Below are 22,048 nucleotides of genomic sequence, written 5' to 3'. Positions count from 1 at the left end.
GTTAAAACCTCAAGTCAATATTTTTTACCGAAATTTTTGGAATTGAATTTGAAATACTGAATTATCCGCTTCGCTTTTATCCACCACAGAGGCATTCGCGACATGCAAACAGATCCACATCCCTTTAGGTCTTCCTACTGCGCAATGTGGAATGTCAAGTCGTCTGTCAGTGCGAGGGTTGTTTTGTTGTGTCAACTGTTGTTAATTTGAATTTCTGTAATGGTCCTGCCCTAACCCCGCATAAAATGATGTCGTCCGATGAGAAGGAGAAAAAAACCCGCTTCTGTGTGATGCCACCTTGCGCTGGCGAGCGATTTAACCTGGTGCATAAATTCCCGCGGGAAGAAGACCGAATGCAGGAGTGGCTGAAGGCTGTTGACCTGCCTCACCTTTACGATGTGTCCTACGCCAAGCTGCATTCGTCCTACTTCATCTGCTCCCGCCACTTCCGCAGGATTGATTACAAAAATGCTTTGTCGCGCCACCTGAACAAAACAGCCGTTCCCTGTCTGAATTTAAAGGCGCTCGACCGAATGGATGAAATACTGGACACTCGCGTGGGGAACCCTGTTCAGGTCTCCTGCACAGTCCAGCCGGCGGATGAACGACGACATTCCCAATTGGTGGAGGAAGATAATTTGGAAGTGCATCCTGTAAAGTATCGGAAGAATAATGCGGGCAGCAGGTTGGACGCGACCGTTGAGGTGGTAGAGACTTGCGACCCTGAGGAGCTACCGGACGACGTTGAGAAGTTCATAATTATGGACGAAAAACAGTTGGCCGATCATCCCACGATGGAGTATTGTAGACTATCTTTGGAGGACTATCACGAACACGAAAAGGAAACGGAGGAGCAGGAGAAAAAAGATGGAGAAAGGGTGGACGAACAGGACGATGCCGAGGAAAGCGTGATTGTGTACCAACAGGAGGAAGCGAAGAGAAGTCCTAGTGCAGACATTATAGTGACCAACGATGATCCAAACTCCGACATTCAGGATGAAGCAGGTACAAAGCATTCTCCAGGCGCTCTCGTGTAATTTTTGCGCTTGTTTCATTATTTTGATGAGCTTGTGGTGTAGCGATTGGTTTTGGGAAAGGAGTCGAGATCCCCGAGCATATCGGCCACGTTTTTCGCGCGGTATGAGGGTGGCGGTGGCTTTAACTTCCGTATTGCGTCCTCGAGCAGACTCAACAACCCGGGGGTGTTAAGGCTCGACTTAATATGAAGCACAGGGTCATTGGGCATTCTCAGATTCTCTCCGTATACCAGCTCCGCGGGGCATGTAGCAAATTCTTCGCAGTTGGCTGTCGAGAGTTTGAGTAGGATGAGTGGAAGGACTGGCGGCCAAGAAGGCTCGTCCTGAGCCATTATAGTGGTTTGCGGCGTCCTGAGCAACTTTTCGAGCATCTCATGGGGCTGCGGTTGTCCGGTGGTATTTGAAGCCGAGAAGCTTGCCTAATTCCGAAAAAAGGGACTACTCGAATTGCATTCTCTGGTTGGACACACAAACTCGTGGAATCTACTCTATCTATCGATGATTGTGTGGCAATATCGGCAACCGAGCGAGTCAGTCTCGCAAAGGGCGAATTAAATCAAGAGGGACTGTGTCGAAGCGCTTGGTAGACCGAGTGACCACGCCTACCTCCTTCCTAACAAAGCATAATAATAATAATCCTTGGCGCAACAATCCATATTGGATCGAGGGCTTGAAGTGTGCTAGGGCACTTCATTCAAGATAGTAACGGTTCACTGCAGTAACACTGTAGGAGGCAGTGTGGTCAGCATTGCGCTCGTCCGAGATTATTATCCTGATTTGACTCAGGTGTTCATCCACAGCTAAGTCGACTGTTATCCGGCGTCAAATCACGATACAAATCCCACTGCCACCTGCGAGATTTGAACCGCGACCTTCCGGAGGTATTTAATTACAAAGTACCCATCAAATATCTCACAACAATACGTGCTGTAGCTCCGTTCAGTGGGGTTTACCTGCTTGGCAAGGAAGCTCAACGACTGCCTGATTTGGTTCACATTTTGGTGAAGGGCAGCACCTAAGGCAATGTCAGCAGTATCGACAACCACGGCTAGAGGTACATCTTGCTAAAGGGATACCAGAAGTGTAGCTTTCACCAACTCTTTTTGTTTCACCTCAAACGCCTGGAAGGTCTCCGAGGACCATGCAATCCGGCGTGAGTCTTTGGTGTTCGGCCCGAACAAGTAAGCGGTAAGGATCCATTGGTGGTGGGCGGCTTTAGACAAAGAACAGCGGTAGAAATTTAAAATGGCCAAAATCCTTCTCAGATTTTTGCTTCATTTTCACTTTGACTGGATCCGGTTGGATACCTTCAGGGCCAAGCTGACAGACGATGAGTCTGACCTGCGGGCCGGGTTCAAGGAGACGTTGAAAAATGGACTCGAGGTGCTCTCATTGTTCAGACTCAGAGGAGCTTTTAAAAATGATGGGATGATTTTTGGACGTGCAACTTGAAATTCTTTCTGATGATCTAAGGAATGTTGTGGTGTCGATGAGGGTTCTGTTGTGCAGATCCACCATTCATAGTGTCACAGGAAGTCTACGATTAAGTTAGGAGTGCAATATCTGCGATTATGAAGGGCCGAGGAGACGTTTGTGGAAACCTCAGACTCATAAGTACTTACCTGTAGTTATATGGTAAGTGTGGATCGACGAGGAAGTTGCTGCCGCGAGTTTTAAAGCTTGTGATATTAGTTGATTGGGGATACGGCAAAAATGTGGCGCTGGCTCCAGGCGTCATAAATTGTTAGACGACGTGGTTGTGCCTTTTCAGTAACCCTCGTCAGAACTCCCGGCAGGTGGGTCAAGGGTCCTGACGACCTACTGCCAGGTCGCCCTTTTCATAAGGCGGATTTAGACCATAATCTAGTCCCCCCGAATGCTAAGCACCAACCGTGACCGCTAACTTAGAAAAGGTGACTGTTGGCGTTTCGAGCTTAAAAAAAGTTAGAAAAGGCAAAATTTTCAGGACCTCAACTGTAGGAAAAAGTGAAAGTTTCTATTCCTTCTCCGCAGCTTCGGCAATGCGAATTGTAGGGTATGCCGAGCCTAGCGGCATCTCCCCTATGGGCCACTGCCCCGTGCAGACCGCCGTAATCTTGAATGCATTTGCACGCGTCTGGCACAGGAGCTTTCGTGATCGGGCTATGTTATAAGCGGGACAAATTCTCCTTGAGTTGACACAGCTCGTAAGCCTTCGCCATCTAAGCTTCGCGGCGGCTAGGTAGTTGGAGTAGACTCGGCCCGCGACAGTCGCCAGCGAAACACCGACTGTATTCACCGAAGGGCTACCAAGAGCAGACCCTCGCCTGGCCAATCCGTCAGCACGCTCATTCCCCTCTATATCCCTATGCCCGGGAACCCAGAGGAGGGTGACGCCCAGACAGTTCAGCGCGTCTCTGTACTGCCCCACCAGCCTAGAAGATGTCGTCGCTGAGTACAAGGCCTTGATGGTCGCTTGGCTATCGGTCAGAATGACTACGTTCCGGGCTCGAATCTCGTTTCAGACATCGACAGACTTCCAATATCGCCAGTATTTCCGCCTGGAATACACTGGCGAAACCTGGGAGACCATACGACTCGGATACACTGTGTGTACTTGAAAAACCCCGCACCGACTCCACATGCCATCTTTGATCCGTCGGTGATGAATACTGAGTCATAATCTTGTAACACTTCGCCGGTCTTCCACTTTGCCCTGGTTGGAAAGTCCACAGCAAAGTTTCTTGTGAAGTTCAGCTTGTGTGTGGCATAGTCCGTGGGGAAGGCCCAGATTTCCTGAGGTACTTCATCTGGGACGTTGCTGTGGCCGTATGACTTCGCTGCCGAGCATCCGGACTCACGTAGTCTGACGGCACTGCACGCTGCAACGTATTTAATGTGGGGGTCTACGGGGAGGAGATACAGGAGTACATTGAGATCATCTGCCGGGCAGGACTGCAGAGCCCCAGTAGCACCTGCACACGCAGTTCTTTGAATCCTATTAGCTTCATCCGATTGTATTTTTTGTTCAAAGCCTGCCACCATACAATAAAGCCGTACGTTAGGATCGGACGCACTACAGCGGTGTACATCCAGAGAACCATCCTCGGCCGGAGACCCCATTTCTTTGCAAAGGTTCCTTTACAGGCATAGAAGGCTATACAGGCCTTCTTAACCCTCAGTTCTATGTTCAACCTCCAATTTAGCTTAGGATCCAGGATTACACCCAGATACTTTACATTAGAGGAAAGAACCAATCTTTGTTCATTCAGCCGTGGTAGATGGAATTCAGGTATACTTGGCTTGGTCGTGAATAGCATCAGTTCCGTTTTGGTTGGGTTTATGCTGAGTCCGCATCTTGGAGCCCACAGGCATACCTTTCGCAACGCTCCTTCCATGATGTCGTTCATAATGGACGGAAACATCCCTGATACTAATATCACCAAGTCGTCGGCATAAGCCACCACCTTCACCTCGCTGCTGTCCAATGTTCGTTAAATTTCCTCCATTACTATCAACCAGAGCACCGGAGAAATGGTGCCACCCTGGGACGTGCCTCTGTTAACAGCTCTGGCCAAGAGGTTGCCTCCCAGGTCCGACTGGATTATCCTGGTACTTAGCATGGATATATTCCAATGCGTGAGATACCCCTCCAATCCAATACTAATCAAGGTTTCCTTGATGGCGTTGGTATACTGCTTGTATTGCAGCGACCGCTTAACCGTGCTAATTACCTCGTGGAGGGCGGTTTCTGTGGATTTTCCTTTGAGATAGGCATGCTGGGATTGGGGGCGTTCTCTCTATAATCGTCCTTAAGTGAATGTCCAGGACGCGCTCTATGGTCTTCAGCACGAAAGAGGTCAGGCTGATTGATCGAAAGTCCTTCGCGGACTCATGACCGCGCCTGGCCGCTTTCGATATGAAAACCACCCGTGTGCGTCTCCAGGACTGTGGAGATGCAGCTCCGGTAAATCTCAACAAGCCAGGGTACAACCCTTTCCTGTTGTTTCTGTAGCACGACTGGCATTATGCCATCTGCTCCTGGAGATTTATATGCGGAGAAGCTGTTTTATAGCCCAGCCGATCTTACCCTCGGTAATTACCGATTTGATAGTCTCGCACAGCTGGGGTGGCTGCAAACGTTGGCGGGAAATCAGTAGCTTCAAGATTTCACTAGAATATTCCGTCCGACTTTTTAAGAAAGAGCGGGCTCTTATGGTCCTTGGACAGAATCTTACTGAGCCTCGCGCATTCACTGGTGCTTTCGATGTACTGACAATAGTCCAACCAAAACCGCCTCTTGGCGCTCCTGATAGCCGACTTGTACTTCTGAGCTTTCTGATGGTGGAAAGATCTTCATTCCACCACGGTGGCAGTGTCTTTTGTTGTATTTAGTAGAGCACGAGATTTTAAAGGCGGTATCGAATACCTTTTCCAGAGCCCCAACCTTTGACTCCAGTTCGTCTGTCGTGCCAATTTTACCAATTTTGCGCACCAGAGAATTTGTTCTTAATTACTTGACCAAACTTTCTCCAGTCGATCCGCCTGAGTTCTTTGAAGGGTTTGGAGACCTCTGTGGCGAGATCTAAAATGAAAAGTATCCAACTGTGATCAGAGAAAGATCTCTGGTCAGACGCTCTCCAGTCCTCCACCTTAACCATCCCATTATCCGTCATAGTTCTCCGAGCAGGGGAAATGGAAGGTTGGTGTACTGCCCGTGTTACACACCGATAGGTTTGAGGTAATAATAAAATCAAAGAATGACTCACTTCTATCGTTGATTTCCGAGCTGCCCCAAACGTATGCCTTGCATTGTCGACGCAGCCTATCAACAGGTTGGCTTTCTTTGTTGCTATGGTATTCGTCTGATGTTGTAGTTCTTCTGGCGGAACTGATCGGTCATGACCCATGTAAGCCGAGAAAATATACACGTTCTCTGCCCCCGCCTGCTCTAGCTTAACACGACGCTGGCACTCAGGTCCGGACACAGAAAAGCGTGCAGACTCTTTTCGCGAGAATACATGCTCTAGGTCTGTCCTGATCAGCGTCTCCTGTGCTGTGGAATAAATTAAAATATTTGCTTTGGTGGTTTGGTCGCCTCCGACCCAGGGTTCCTGTATTAGTGCGATGTCGATGTGTTCCTCTAAGAGGAAGACAAGCAGATTAGCCGAGACACACTTCGTGTGCTGCAGATTTATCTGTGATACCCTCAGCATGATCTGGGGGGTTCGTCAGCCCCCGTCGGACCGACGATCGTCATCTCCTGCAACAGCTCGTTGGCGGCGTCGATTTGATCTAGGTCGTCGGCCGGTTTTGCAGAGCGAAACACTTGTACCTTTGCATTCCTGACTCCGAACCGCGCTTTATAGTCGACCTTTTCCTCCAGGCACTCTTCATTTATACGGAGTAGATAAGGTTGGCTGTTTGTCTAAGGTTTATCCTCCTTAATTACAACCAAGTCGTCCATGGGAATCCTGGGGCTTGTCCTTATCCATGCGGATTTTCGACAAAACGGATGCCTCCTTATTCTTATCAATCTGGCTGAGAATATGAACGGCCTTCTGGTACTGGCCACCATTGTTACTCGAAAGCCTCAAGCCTTTGTTGACACCTCTCTTCGCCTCTCTCTCATCTGGGTACTTTGGTCTGCCTCTTCTTGTTATCCTTCCCTTTGACCTATCTACATGCAGCAATCGGACGTGGCGATTATTTGTGTCGGGCTACGACCAGTCGAACTATTTTTTCACCTATCGCAGATGCGTTGCTGACATTCTTAATTATGGTCACAAGTTGGTTCTAACACAAATTTACTTTTTTGGTAGTGCTGACTCGAGGAATATTTCCCTTTTCCTGGACGATGGCTTCAGGCATGTGACCCTGAGATTTCAAAATAATCACAAAAATGCTAGAAAGTACAAATATCGGAATAATTAGAATTGGCGCCACTATTTCTGGTACAAAGTCCTGTTCATGAAATTAACACAGAAAGAGATTGTGCGTGTAACATATACCTCAAGTAGGAATGAACAGAAGACACTTAATTTCACTATAATGTATTGAAATGTGAAAGTATTTAAGAGATAAGACTCGTCCACACAATCGAGCCTCCGAAATACGACTAGCATTAGTCCGACTGATAACCTATTGTAATTAGCAATCAATAACACTCTCGAGCTTATCATTTACGGCTCGTCATCATTTCAAATGAAGCACTCGCACATATTTATAGCACTTTCTAGTATATTTTCAAATTAGTACTGCAGATTCCGGCAAGCGAAAAAGAGTTCGAAATGTCTGTAGATCTGCTGGAGATCAACCACCCTGGCTACAAGGGAAAATTGCAATTAGACAATATTTGGTTGCGTGACCATTGTCGCTGCTCGGAGTGTTATAATTCGGAAACGCACCAGCGAAAGTTCAATATTCTTGACATCCCTCTGGACGTGAAGCCCTTGGAGACGGAAGTTCAGGACGAAAAGCTTGGAATTAAATGTAAGTTTGAAGGGGGTGCAATAATTTGGGATTTAAGGTGTTGATTTGAATTGTGTGTGTTTGTTCTCAGGGTCTGATGGACATGAGTCGCATTATGACTTTGATTTCCTGTACAAGGCACAATTGGACAATGCTTCGAGTACAAGTCTTTGTCAATCAGTTTTTTGGGATCAGGACAGCGTTCATCAGTTGGACTATAGCCGGGTGAATTTTAATACGTTCTTAACAGATGACCAGGTTGCGAAATCGGTGGTGAAGAGCTTGGTGGAATTTGGATTTGCGTTTATAGAAAAAGTGCCACCGAATACAAACATGACAGAAGCAGCGATAAAACGGTAAGACGGCTTGAACCCCGCTTTAATAGGATATTCAAATGTTTCGCTTCCAGGCTCTTCCCCATTCAAAAAACATTCTTCGGCGATATGTGGACATTCTCCGACGAAAAGGATCACAGCGATACCGCTTACACCAAGGATTATCTCGGATCTCACACGGACAACACATACTGGAACGATGCAGCTGGCTTGCAAGTGCTCCATTGCATAAAGCACTCTGGATCCGGTGGTGAAACATTCCTTGTCGATGGCTTTAAAATCCTTCATGATTTCGAATTAAAAGACCCAAAAGCCTACAACCGACTGTCGACTATCAACGTGCCAGCCGAGTACATAGAAAGCGGGACACATTACAAGTATACGGCTCCCATCATCCGATTGGATCCAATCACTCGTCGCCCAGAGCAGATTCGGTATAACGTCTACGATCGAGCTGTTTTCAATACAATTCCGCAATCGGAAATGCAGAATTTCTACAGAGACTTCCGGAGTTTAGCGGAAGAAGTTAATCAAGAGGTAAATCAGTGGCGATTCAAGTTGAACCCGGGGACTGTTATGATATTCGACAATTGGCGGGTCCTTCACGGGCGGGAAAGGTATACAGGCAAGCGGCAGATTACTGGGTGCTATGTGGCGCGATGTGAGTTCCTGAACGTAGCGCGTGTAATGGGACTGATTAGCTGACGTAGCTGGAATTTAGAAAATCGTGCAAAAAGTAATTCTAGGCATTATACATGCTATATTTTGAATAAAATGCAACTACAAAAGTGACTAGAAAAATGTTTAGTTGAATGGGAAAAGGACATTGTCGCGGTGAATCGCTTGAAGTGGCGTCGTGGAACATCACGTACATGTAAACTGGAAGCGTTAGATCCTCCTCTAACTTGAAGTGCAAGTCAACGCGGTTCCCAAACTCAGCCGCGACCTTCTTGACAACATTCTGATGCTGCACACCGTTCAGAGTGACCCGAGCCGTTGTGAACTCGTAACGTACACTCAGCAACATGTTCTGACATCGGAAGGAGTTCGTATCGGCGTTATAAGAACCCATCACTTGCCTGTTCTCGAAGTTTTTAGCCTCAATCTGAATCCAGTTGGACGAAACATTCAAAGGCCAACCTAGCTCCGATACGTGCAATTCAAATTTTCCGGCAAAATTCTCGTCGTTGATAAGATAATGGAACACGGTTCTCTGTAGAGCATCACAGACATTTGTGTAGTTGGTATCAGCGGTCAAGCCGCTGCTATTGCTGATCGCTATCGAACATTGGGTCAACGAGTTTTCATGGAAATTTACAGCATCGCTGGAACGATTCGTGCAAGCACCCGAAACTGATTTCGGGAGGGAGATACTTTTGAACGCTTCGCGAATAGTTGCGTTGTTATGAAAATAGTTGATTATAAACACCTTTCCGTTGTCTTCGGCTGACTCCACGACTGGGACATATTTCCCGGTGATGATCGGCAAACCAACTTTATAACCAAATTTTCCGCTGACTCTGGTTGCAGTCGATAAAGTCTCGTTCTTTTGGAGGAATTTCACATTGAAACTCACGATATCTTGCTCATCAAAGTCATTTTCACTGGAGCATGTGAGAAACACGTCAATGGCGGTGAGATTTGTAAAATTATGATGAATGTATATGTCCAGCTTCCAGCAGCCCTCGTTGGGAATTGCAGTGTCGTTTTGTATTTTTTGGCAATTTTTTGTGTTTTCATTTGTTGTGCAGATGTTGACGCCAATGTCAATGAACTGTGACTTCTCAGTCGGAGGCTTATCGTTGATGAATCCTCTCCGGTTGCGCAACAATTTGTGGGTAAAGAGGCCTTGTATGAAGGTCGTGAAGAAATTTTGAGAATCATCTAGCGTCATTATGCAGTTTTGAGTAAAGTCTTTCAAGTGGCGGACCGGCTCCGCGACGTGGCAGTATGTGTCGAGCAGGGAATATGGAAGGTCTGTGGACAAAAGAAAAAGATTAAATTTATTATTTAGCAAATAAAATGCACTTTATTTTCACCGATCGATTTCTTTCCATGTTACAATGATTTTTTTTACTTAAACGACTGAAAGCTTCGTCTGGTAACAAAGGTCATAAGCTCTTACTAGGTCTATTTTACTGCAGACCGCAGAATGCAAGCGTTAGAAGGGGGCTCACGGGCTTTCCTTCGTCATTCACTGGCAACGCATCATGGCCATTAGCGAAGTCTATTATAAATTACAGTAAGCCTGATGACCTCCCCTAGGATACCACCTTGTCGTGGTGGGGGAGGGCCTAAAAATGAAATTTAAGGACTTCAACTCTCTAAGCGCTAAAAAGCCACGGACTTTGAATCCACTCGGAATTATGAGCAATCATAATAGGAGGCCTCGGGTTGGTCAAGAGTGTGTAGGGCCCGGGAAATAGGTTCATCAAACTGACCCGTATTTGTTTGCCTGTTGGTCGTGTATTAAAAGCAAGTCGGGGAATGAATCAAAGCAACCGACCCGGGCTCATCCTCCCTGCCCTGGAAAAGGGGCTAACAGAACCACATGCCAAGTTGAAACAGTATACGCCGGGAGGTGCGTGGTCAACGGAAAGCTTGTCTGATTTTCCAGCAAGAATCTTACCCTTACCCTGGGCTAGCCAATTTTTCTCTTAAAAAAACTTAAAAAAAAAAAAAAAATAAAACAATAAAAAGGACGGGCGAGCTGCTGGCTGCAGCCAGATACTACTGCCTTCGTCAAGGGCAGTATAGTCGGTGCCAGCCGTAGCATCGTTGTACTGAAACCAAAAACAGGGAGCACCGGGAGCACCACGGCAGATGGACTAGTGGTTTTCAGTCTGAAAATCGCTGTCGTCGACCTGTGTATAGTGAGTACCAGTCATAGTACTTGTAACATGAAACCGTTGTCCTTAGAGATCCCCTCAAAAGTAAGGCCTGACAAGATTGTCGGCCACCGGAGACCAGTAAAGAAGTTCCATTGGAGTTCTCAAGAGCTAATACCAAAACCAATACCATATTCTGAGCAAGATTGCTAAGAATAAGGTGGCCGTACTATCAACGAGCGGGATGAGAAGGTCCTGGCTAAATACCAGGCAATTGTCGAAGAATATAACAACAAACGCCTGCACTAGCAGAAGGAGAAGTCCACCGCCTTCAAACTCAATCGACTTCAAAATCAAATGTACAAGGCCTCGGATGCCAAGCAATCTTTGCGAACAGGTGGGCAGTGAGAGCCGGTCGAAGAAGCACAAACTGCGAAAGCCTTCAGCGATGTGGCCAAGAGTCAATTACGAATGGTAATTCCGTTAGCGCAAACTAACGCCGGAGTTGTGGACCATCGTCAAGCAATCTAGCATCCTTTATATTACAAAAGGTAGCATGGGGTATTCATCCCTTGCTTTGATTCCTCTCAAGTGGTCCGTGGGTTCCATATCATAGCATGCGAGAACCAATTCTCAAAGGACTTTCTCGGTTCGTGCGTTGCTAAGATCAGCGACGCCTTGAAGAGCGTAAGATTTAAGGTAATTTCATATGATGAGATATATAGTAGAGGGCCGTTCGTATCTGGTTGCTCAAGGAGGAACCCCAAGTGAACAGCCAACCTTTTTTTACTCCGCATAAATGGAAAGTGTCTGGAGGCACTGCAAAATGCGGATTATAAAGTGCGGTTCGGAGTCAGGAATGCAAATGCGAACTCCGCGGGGGCCTGGCCTTATCCAATCTTCAGAACAGAACTGGAAAGGACTATTTGACGCAGTTAACATGAACCACATCCTACAAATTAATATGCACCGGAGTGCAACGCATCACAAGTTGCTAGCGCAGTTCTGATATAGTGTCCATCAGTTAACAGTAGCGAAACAAGGACCTAGTTTCATGGCGCTCTGACATATCAAGTATCGCTGCCATCTGGGGTACAAGCGCCACCCAACTCAGGGCTCAAGGCTGAGACGATACTAGACTTTCAACGTAGGCTTGGTGCTCTGGAGGATGCTATCTTGGGCACAGAGAGGCAGATCTGGTCGGGGGTGACCTCAATGGCAGGGCCCTTGAATGGGGCAGACCCACCCAAACTGCAGAGTCAAACGAATTCTCGAAAGGGCAGCAAGAACAGGACTCGTAGTTTTAAACACCGGATCCATCCAAAAGTTCAGGCGCGCATCCTGCGAGGGAAGCATTCTTGACGTAACCTCCGCGAATCACTGGTATCGCTGGGGCCGAAGACTAGTGATGAATTTTGGTAAAGTTCTCGACAAGCGACCATCAATAGATCGCCTTCTAAGTGGTTAACACAACCTCTCGGTGTGCACCAGCATAGTGCTCTTTCTGTATGTGGAACGTCCCCAGAGTGAACACCGGGAGATTTGTTGAAACTCTTGGATTACGTGGGGCCGTGCTGGAAGGTATTTCTGGGGGTGGTGGCGCTGCAGCAGACCCTGTTGTAAATTCAGTTAAGAACCTGAGTTCACGAGGGCGTCGAGACGTGGCAGGTCTTCTCTGTATTGGTGGAGATTGGCAAGCATACAGGGACCACCTGAAGAAGTACAGGTCGACCATCAATACTGCCAAGAAGCGGTTCTTGTTGAACTATTGTCACAACATCGAAAGTACCAGCAGAAGACGGGAAACTACTGGTGAAACCCTAGAGCTGCGCGAGGAGGATCGTGAGTCAGTTTTGCTTGGAGGGTATGCGCCCCAGTCGTATCAGACTATCAAGCGCGGCCTAGAGTCCGCGACCAATCAACCTCACCTCTTTAGTGTCGAAGACGCTAGAGCACGTTGTGAGCATCCACTTAAGAACGATTATGTTATGGATGATTATGGAGAGAACGCCCTTGCCCAAGTCTCAGCCCGACTACCTCAAAGGCAAATCCACAGAAACCATAGCCAAGTCAAAGATACCCGAATTCAACCTCCCGCGGCTAAATGAAGAAAGAATGGTTCTTTCCTACAATGTACCGTATCTGGGGGTAATCCAGTATCTTGAATTAAAGTAGAAACTGAACATAGACCTGAAGGCTAAGAAAGCCTGTATAGTCTTCAACGCCAGCAAGAAGACCTTTCCAAGGAAATGAGGTCGTTGGGCAAGGATGGTTCTCTGGATGTATACAGCCGCGGTTCGTCCTATCCTAACGTACAGTTCTATTGCGTGGTGGTCCTGAGTAAAGAATACAATAGAACGGAGCTTAATAGGACTCAAAGGACCACGTGCATAGGTAATATCGGGACCCTGCAGTTCCGCTCGGATTATGCTTCCTCCTCCTAGACGTCCACATTAAATACGCTGTTGCGTGTAGTGCTACCAAGTTACATGAACCCGGATGTTGGACAGCAAAGCCCTGTATTAACATCCTACGTGAAATACCGCGGGAACTTTTGGAATTCCCTAAAGAGTACGCCACACGTAAGCCGAACTTTGTGAGGAACTTTGCTGTGAACTTTCCAACAAGGGCAGAGTGCAGACAGACTACGTGTTACAAAGCTATGACACAGTATTCTTAATCAATGGAATGGAAAATAGTCTGTGTAGTCGGTTTATGAGTTTCTCGGATATACACAACGTAGCCGAGTCGTATGGTCCCTCAGGATTTGCCAGTGTATTTCAAGTGAAAGTGCTGGCGATACTGGAAGTTTATCGCATTGAGACCTACCTCACAGCCAGCCAGAAAGGAAAGTACGGCTGCTCTCATTTTGGGAGTAAACTGGAAATCCGACTGCAGCTGGCCTATCCGTGGTGCTACTGCTTGAATCGAACCGTTAGCGGAAGAGGAATGCTCTTCAGAAGGAAACTTCAGCTACCAAGGAGAAGGAACTACAATCTAAATCCTGCCTGCTAGAACCATCTTCTTCGTCCTTACCTCCTGGAAGGAAGGAAGGAAGGGAAGCTGGAGACGTGGACACTATTGGGCTAATGTTGATTTGTGAAAGTGGAGGAAAGCGGCCTGGACACTGTGAACCTGGGAAGGCTTCCAGTCGCCGCTGGAAGAAGGTACTCCGGAAGAAGATGCAACTTCTTAGGAATGAGAACATGGAAGTACGATAATGTCCAGAGAAATCGCACCCAAGAAATTTTTGCCAGAAGGTGGGAAAAATTGGAAAACCCGGTGGAACCCATACTGAACGCAGCAGGCTCTCAAGCCAGCGGTAATGGACGCAAGATGCGTAAGAATAACGCAACTGTTTTGGGCAACGCTTTGCTGTGCTCCGCATGAACCGGGGATTATGATCGAAGTTGGTCCCTCCAATAGGAATGCGAACACGAAGGTGTAAACTGCAGTCTTAGTTCTGACCGCATCCGTGGGTGTTTCTTCCCAGGATGGCAAAATGTCGGAGGGACAATTCATTATCCTACGGAGGAGAGTAAAGTTCATGAATGCCAGGAGTTCCAGCTTGGTGTTAGAACTGGATCAAAAGAGTATGAAGTTGTTCAGAGGCAGTCACCATATGGTGGTCCACACATCCTTGGAAAGCTTGAAATTCAATTAGAATATTTTGTTAAAGAGGGGTTGCCGAATATAATGGGGCACTACTTTCTGAGCGCTTGGAGGCTATAACATCCACAAACCCTGATATTTTGCCGATATTACTTGACGAAGCCATCAATCCATTGAACATTTTCCTCTGAAAAGCTTACCTAGCGTTTTGGTTTCCTCCATTTGCTCGTTATAGATAATGACAGCGTCTCCCACTCTGTAATATTCTCGATCCTTCTCATGCTCCTCTTCCTCGTGAAAATAATGGGGCCATTTGGGCAGATTGGTGCTAACCACATTTGGATTGTAGCCTTCAGTGACTTTCATGCGAGAGTTGTCTTTGAATATGCAAAGCCATCCATCATTCATCTTGCACGAGGGTAATCCTTGCCGATATTTGATACCACGCAACATTTTCTGGCGATCACAAGTGAACGCCTGCATCATGCTGTCGGTGCAATCAGCATCACAACAACAGTTGACATCACAGAAATTTATTTTCAAGTCACATTCGCAAAAATAAATTGACAAAGTCGTTTGTTGAGGGTTAAGGGTTGATTGGGGCGGATGCGAGGTAGAATTTGTTGCGTTCTTCGGGGGGATGGTAGGTTTTGGTGTTGAAGATGACGATGGTGCAGCCGTTGATGTTGAAGATGTTGAGGTAGTAGGGACAGTGGTGTTTATTGCCGTTGTTGTTGATGTAGTCGTCGATGTAGAAGTTTGTGAAGAGCTTGGTGATGTCGTAGTGGAAGAATTATTTTCATTTGAAGGTTTTGATTTTTCGATTTTAAATGGCCTAGACGACGGTGCTAGGCTACTTCCTCTATGTAGAAAAACTAGCATATGCACTAGCACTAAAATTCTTACAGATGCCTTCATTGTCGCTCAATTATTTAAATTCAACTCCAAACTTTGCGAAGTTACGATAAAGGAGCATCACCTCAACTAGTACTTTTCCAGACGATTTGGTTAGGATTTTATAGCTTCAAAATAAAAGTGAATATAATTCCCTTAAAGTTGTACGCTACGATACGACTGTTTACCGTTCAGTTCCAGAATAAATAAGGTCACTACGTGATAATGTATATCCGCCTGACCAGAAACGTTCACGCAATTTATCAAGAAATGTGTAAGGCGCTATTTTCCAGGTGTTTATTTCAAGTAGGTGATATCCAGGCTGTGTTGGGATATGGATGAATCCGAAACTGAAAATAAAAGAAGTATATTCGGTGATGATTCAGGTGGTAAATGAGATAGTTGTGGAGGAAGTCGGCAGTGCAGCGACTGTTATATTGGATTGATAGGTATCTGACGTTACAATGGGGTGACAAAAACGATTTTTGGCTATAAGCCAGTCTCTGATGGTTGGAGCCGAGAGGAGACCAAATTGGAGATCAAGCTGTGCATTTCGCCATATTTTAATCTTTCATTTTCGCAAAAGGATCACCAGTTAAAAATTGTGTGAAGTTTATGGTGGCAATGCTCCAAAAAAACGTCAATGCCACAGCTGGTTTAAGAAACACCGTGTTGGGGATTTTGATATTAAAGATGCTCTGTCAGGATGATCCAGTGCGATTAATAATGAAAGAATCGTGTCAATGATCAAGTCAAACCTGCGGTAAACGGCGTGAGACATTGAAGAAATATGAAATTTAATTAAAAAAGTATTGCATCTAAAGAATCTTGATTAGATTAAACTCAAAGGAGTTCATTCTTCATACTGAAACGTCAAGAAAACAATCATTTTTTGAAAAGGACAATAACTGGTGATGGGAGTGAATCATTTATAAAAATGTGCAACATAAACGGTCCCGACATAAAAACCTGCCTCAAACTTTTTCAAAAGCAGAACCTCGTAAAAGGATCCATACAGCAATAGAGAAAAAAGTAGCACAGAACAATCTCAACTTAATTTTGGTGCTGAGATAATTGCATTTCCAAATTTAAGACAACGCGGCGAAAACGAATCTAGTGCTGGTAATAAGTGGAGTGACATCCAGTTCGGTGTCAGTGACGGTAGAAACCATCCTTTCTAAATATACAAATTGATCGATGCCTTCGATGGTCTGCCCATTAATGCAGATAGGGAGAGTGTGATGACTCGTCAGAGTGAGTACCTTGGTTTTGTTTGTGTTTATCTCCGCTCCGATCGTACTTGCCTCTCTTTCCAAATCCAGAGCCTTTTCTCCAAAGTCCTTGACCCGGTGAGAGCAAACAGATGTCATCGGCATAATCGAGATTTTTAAGGAAGGACATAATTGTTCATTGAGGTTGTCCGCATCCTCCAGACAAGACTTTGGACCTTACATTTTTCTGAAATTTTACCTGGCCTGGGATTGCAAGGATTCCTGAATAAGAGGAGGCAATATGGTCAGCATTGCGCTCGCCCGAGATTATTACCCTAATTTGACTCAGGTACTCATTCACAGCTGAGTCGACTGTTATCCGACGTCAAATCACGATACAAATCCCACTGCCGCCAGCGATTTGAACCGCGACCTTACGTACGACAGTCTTGTGCTCTAACCATTCAGCTATCCGGACAGCTACTTTTCAAAGGGCGTGAGGAATTTAGATCTTCCTAAGAGAGAATATAGTGTTGCCATATAAAATCCTTCAAGCACATATAACAGTTGAGGATTTTGAAGAAGAAATGTCGAACGATTTTTTTGGGGAAACTATCACTTCGCTAATATCAATGGTGCTGCAGTTACCTTCAATACATTTTTCATTAACACAAAGGAAAATTTATATTGAGCCACAAAACAAATTGCCGATCATTTAGAAGAGCTAGGGTGAATAATACCGTGTATCCCTTTACAAACGCCTTCAGTGCTTATTATTCGCCTCATTGGGCATGGATTCACTCTTGCTCTTCGAGGATCCGAAAGAATTCTGTCCGTATTCAGTTGTTTCATGACCTTTTGGCATTTTACATTATAGCTAATACGCTTGCTTTTTCCAACTTGAGCGAGAGCTCCGGTGATATAAGTGGGATGGTGACATCTGGAGGGTGCTACTCCTACTTTTGCAGCACTGTGCTTTTGTAATCTGGGAAATCTAGGGAGGGTAGACACGAATGCGTTTCTGATAAGATCCTGACTGCGAGATTTTCAACCAGGTTAAGGAAGAAGCATTACAATTGTGTAGGGGATGTAGATAAAGATGCTTTCCAGGAGTTATTCAGAAGAGGCTTTCTAAACGTGACATTGTGAATATGATGATGAATGATCTGAATACGAAAGCGGGCTCTAACAACACTTTGCTAGGACATGTGATAGAGAAACATAGTCTTGGTGACTATAACAACAACGGTGAAAGGTTTGCAGATTTTTGCAGCTTACTCTTCCACCCTGGCAACAGGTCCACTTCCTTGCTCGGACCGGACCTTTCAGCCTCTATGACGGGGGTTTCCAAACTGGGGGGCATAGGAAGATGTCAACGATAGCGGTGGCATTTTAGATAGAAAAATAATAAATAATGTAAAATTGATGATCATCTGCCGACCACCGTTTCAAAACCTGACGTCATCTATTGCAGTTTATGCAAGTTTCGACATATCACAACATAAAAGCCGCCACCCTCTCTGCTCAACATTTCTATTAAACCAAATTTGCATATTTCGCCATTAATTTCGATGAATCCATCGGCATTTTTAGTTGTGCATAGTTAATAGTTTATGTTCATTATATTGGCGGGGATGACATTGAAGAAGAGATTTTGACTCCCAATCTTTGACAGCAGGTACTACATCTGAAGATATATTTAATTGAATATCATATTTTGTTAAAAAAATTGATTTGAATAGGAATAAACTCATTGAACTTTGCACCGATGGGAAGCATGGAAATATTTTTTATAGTCCGGGGAACCTCAACACAAGGAAGGTTGGCAAACTCTGCTCGAGGTCTTCACGATTCCCTCGGGCACCTCGGTAGGCTTTCCACCCAACTTGGTTTCCCCCTATGCACATGCACAGATATGCTACCAAATCTGTACGTTTAATTGCCTCCGGGGATCGGTCGTCTGCCCCGATCTTCTGAAAACCCTCAGTAACCGTTTGTGTAGATCTATGTTTTGAGTTATGATCGCTGCGCTTTATGAAGGTAGACCATTACCATATGTGCCCCTGGTATATCACCCCCATTTCATGCCGACAGTTCCGTTGCCTCCTGTCTTTGCAGTTTAGGGATTATAGTCCTAAACCAGTCCGCCGTGTCCTGCGTCGAAAGTGTATGCCGGTGAACACGAGCTTTTTATTCCATCCCTTACACATCTTTATGACGATGGGGTCCTCAATTATTTTCTGCTCTTCACGAATGAGTATTTGCTTCGGAAATACTTTCAGCAGTATGGCCAGTCGAATGCTTTTTAACGCATTAGTATAGCTAACGGCAGGTCTTCTGGCTTTTGTCTTTACCCGTGACTAGTCCGAGATTTCCCGCTCTCCTGGGCCCGAGTTTATGTTTCTTGGGAGCATTTTCCTCTTATGAGCTGATTTTCGTTGCTACCCGTGTTCTCGACTCTGATGCTGAAAGCTTAGGTCTGTCCTGAGCCTTCTTGATTATGTGCTCTGATTTCAGGCCTTCCTTCAGATAGTGCAGATACCATAGATAGTGCACCTGCGCCATTGAGTCTGTTTCTTCCTGATGTCTGATGTGGTGACCTCAAAAGCATCCTTGTGCGTTCCTGCTTTTTGACCGGGGACCTTTGTTGGTTACGGCTTTCGCAGCAGGCCAATGGTAATCTTGGCTTGGCTGCTTGATTTCCCAACTTCTCTCTTCGTTGGTCTAGTCACCTGGATCTCATTTTTGCGGAGATGTGTTTCCGCTTGATGGGATCAGTTTGTGTACTATATGGGCCTAGAGCGGTAGCGTACAGGATATGACTGCCACCGCCCACTAACTGTTTTGGTAAATGGGAGGCTTGGCTCCTGGAGAGCGACGTATCAACATCAGAAAGAGATAGGCTCTATTTGGCAGCAGTCTATCTTGCAGTCCGCGATACATCTTAATTTTACGTATTTGTCTCATTTGGCTCTCGTGTGTAACTCTAGCAGCTTTTTTCTCATTGATTGCCTGCTGGCACTTTTCACCAAATTATTCATTCCTTGTACGCCGTGGGTCATGTTTGGTGGTTTTCTCTCCAATAGTTTTAATTGGGTCTTTTGGTCAACTCCATTTCCTATCAATGCTGTCGGCATCCTGAGGGTTTATTGTCTCCAGAATTTGTCTTCTAACACTTCGACTTCTTCGTTCTGGAGATTTCCAATATCAAACATAATAACTGGGGTGAGCCTACTATCTGGTATGGATATCTGGCGCTGACGAGATAGTGGTCGCTGTTGCAATGTGCTCTGCAATATGAACGTATCGCCGGTCGTTTCTATATGAGGATTGATCTGGTGGAACGTCGTCACATCTGGAGAAGCCCATGTTCTTTGTGGATCCTGGAATGATCCTCTCCTCACAGCCGACGATTTATTTGGCAGGAAACAGACAATTTCCCCGTACAGAACAATTTGAGGGGAAGCAGTTACTGGTGTTGTTGGCTCCCTCCAATTACCACCCCAAAACCAAGGGATCCCGAAATCATTTTTTAGCCCAAAGCCAGCCTGAAACTAGTGCAAAAACCAGCCCGAAGTCAGCTCTAAGCCGGCCCGAAGTCTACCTAAAGTAAGTTCAAAGCCAACCCGAAAATTTTCCAACTTAAAGCAAACCCAAAGCCAGTCCAAAACCATTCCGAAAGTCATCACGAAGAAAACCCAAAGCCAGCCCGAAGCTAGTCCAAAAGCCAGCCCGAAACAAGATCAAAACCAGATCGAAACCAGTGCAAAAGACAGCCCGGAGGCAACCTAAAACAAGCCCAAAGCCAGCTCGACGTCGGCATCGAAAACAAAACATATATATGTTATATATTGACGAACCTCTTTCTTCCAGTCTGGCGAACCTTCTTTCTTAAGGAGTTTTTCTTCCGGGTAGCCTAGTGCCTCTTTATAGGGATGCTATTGAACAGACCTCTTACATGATAATAACATTTCGTCGTTTCTTATATCTTTCGAATTCAAGCAGATCCGTTCGATGTGCTCTTTCCTGTCTTTCACCACGCATTTGCTTTTGGTCGACTAAGTAAGCGGATTCCGGAGGAATTAATAACTATCAGCGCAAAATGCCACGTGCTACTTCGTAGTAAAATCTCCGCGAAATTTGAACTCAAAAGCGGAATCTGCCAGGATTGTCACTGCTACTTTTTTCCACGTTATTGGTGACCTAGTTCATGCTGCCTTGACGAGAGAAAGTGGAGGCTGAACATTTCGACCACGTTGATGACATCTATTTGCCTATCAGAGAATAATGGACCTTAGCCAAATGGTTTTAAATTTTGAAAAGGAAGCAACCAGATTCGCCCTGAAGATGACCATCCAAAAACCTCAATGCTCTGTCTCTGACTAGTGATCACTGATTATTGCACTCTTCCTATTTGCATTATTCCCCTCGTCTTATTTCACAGCTGCGCAATGCTACATGCTCGCAACCAGGTGGCCGCACACCAATGCACTGCATCACATACATGGCACTAATAACACACCAAGATGCGCAATGATTTTTTCCCTCCATACAATTTCGAACAATCCACTGGAAGATGAATCTCCTGTGTTTAGTCTTCTTGAGACAAATATTCAGAGGCAAGAGAGCTAGAAATGGAAAGTTCGAACCAGGGCAGAAACTATGCGGGCCACCATCAAAATTCCACGAACAACAAATCAAATTTGTTAAACTTTCTGTTTTAACTTCGGACCCTTTCCTCTTCCCTCGACGATATTCCTTATCTTCTTACTGGTGCAAAAGACACGAAACAATTTACCAGTAAAAATAGACTTGTACTCACCGAGGGCTGGACTAAGCTAGTCTACAATTGGAGTAGATATTTTTATCACTCACCCAACAGGCCACGAATTATTCACGGCATTCACCGCAAAAATTTCAACATGAATCTTTGGCCAACCTTGAACTCCTCTCGTTCCAAGATGAACATCGATTGGATGTGCAAAAGTAGAAGATTCTTCCAATCTATCCAAAGCCGTAACAGTCTGACCTTCTGATTCACCCTCAACAACCTTCCAAGAGGAACCTAGAAAACCACAAAACAGAAGATGAGCCTGACAAAATCTTAACAACAATGTCCTTTTTTTACCAATCTGAATGCTCCACTTGCAGAAGAGTTTAGGCTCCTCGAACTCAATTGCTTTCACGATTTGTCCAATAATGTGCAGTTCGGCCATTAAATACAAATTCAGTAGTTGAAACTATTTTTCTGGCTCGGTTTAACCATTTCTCGCCGGACCAGGTTGATGTTGCGAAAAACTGAAGGTTTCTAATGTTTGGTTGAACTTTTGTTTGCGGAAGTGGTTTCCGTGGCAACAATCGGTGAAAGTGCTAGGATATGCGTTGTGGATAGGAGGAAGGAGGTGAATAGGAGATTTAAAGGAATTTTCAGCTGAACGAATTCGCGTGGAACCTTCCTAATTTCTTTTGAATATAATTCGCAAAATCTATGAATTTTAGATTGTGGATGCTAAATTTAGAGGTTCTTCGCCATTTTTTCGTCTCTAAAGGGTTGTCAGCAATGGGGGCATAACTGTTTCTATGGAAACGTCTCTCATATATCAATATTTTGCAATTGTCGAGCCTTCATCTTATGCGTATCTCAAAGTATATGAGGTTGACGAACAATACGTTGAAATGCC

At 45.4% G+C, this 22,048-nt stretch overlaps 3 protein-coding genes across 3 annotated transcripts; 1 reads left to right on the top strand and 2 right to left on the bottom strand.

Annotated features, from left to right (window-relative positions):
- Nucleotides 1-192: 192 nt before the first annotated feature.
- LOC119648974 (trimethyllysine dioxygenase, mitochondrial) lies at nucleotides 193-8,761 on the top strand. Its single transcript, XM_038050896.1, has 4 exons — nucleotides 193-1,005; nucleotides 7,272-7,508; nucleotides 7,579-7,843; nucleotides 7,897-8,761. The coding sequence occupies exons 1-4, from the start codon at nucleotides 246-248 to the stop codon at nucleotides 8,525-8,527; spliced, it is 1,893 nt and encodes a 630-aa protein (XP_037906824.1). The 5' UTR covers nucleotides 193-245; the 3' UTR covers nucleotides 8,528-8,761.
- LOC119648619 (tectonic) lies at nucleotides 8,565-15,180 on the bottom strand. Its single transcript, XM_038050388.1, has 2 exons — nucleotides 14,463-15,180; nucleotides 8,565-9,799 (listed from the first exon to the last, which is right to left on the bottom strand). Exons 1-2 carry the CDS (start codon nucleotides 15,178-15,180, stop codon nucleotides 8,565-8,567), a joined length of 1,953 nt encoding a protein of 650 aa, XP_037906316.1.
- LOC119648975 (B9 domain-containing protein 2) lies at nucleotides 15,055-21,824 on the bottom strand. The gene is made up of 4 exons (XM_038050897.1): nucleotides 21,496-21,824; nucleotides 21,243-21,432; nucleotides 15,345-15,506; nucleotides 15,055-15,284 (listed from the first exon to the last, which is right to left on the bottom strand). Exons 1-4 carry the CDS (start codon nucleotides 21,581-21,583, stop codon nucleotides 15,191-15,193), a joined length of 534 nt encoding a protein of 177 aa, XP_037906825.1. The 5' UTR covers nucleotides 21,584-21,824; the 3' UTR covers nucleotides 15,055-15,190.
- Between the last annotated feature and the right edge of the window lie 224 nt (nucleotides 21,825-22,048).

Source organism: Hermetia illucens, chromosome 2 (genome assembly GCF_905115235.1).
Source record: "Hermetia illucens chromosome 2, iHerIll2.2.curated.20191125, whole genome shotgun sequence".
Taxonomy (NCBI): Eukaryota; Metazoa; Arthropoda; class Insecta; order Diptera; family Stratiomyidae; genus Hermetia; species Hermetia illucens.
The sequence above is the reverse complement of the archived record's forward strand: the minus strand, read 5'-3'. Positions and strand labels throughout refer to the sequence as shown.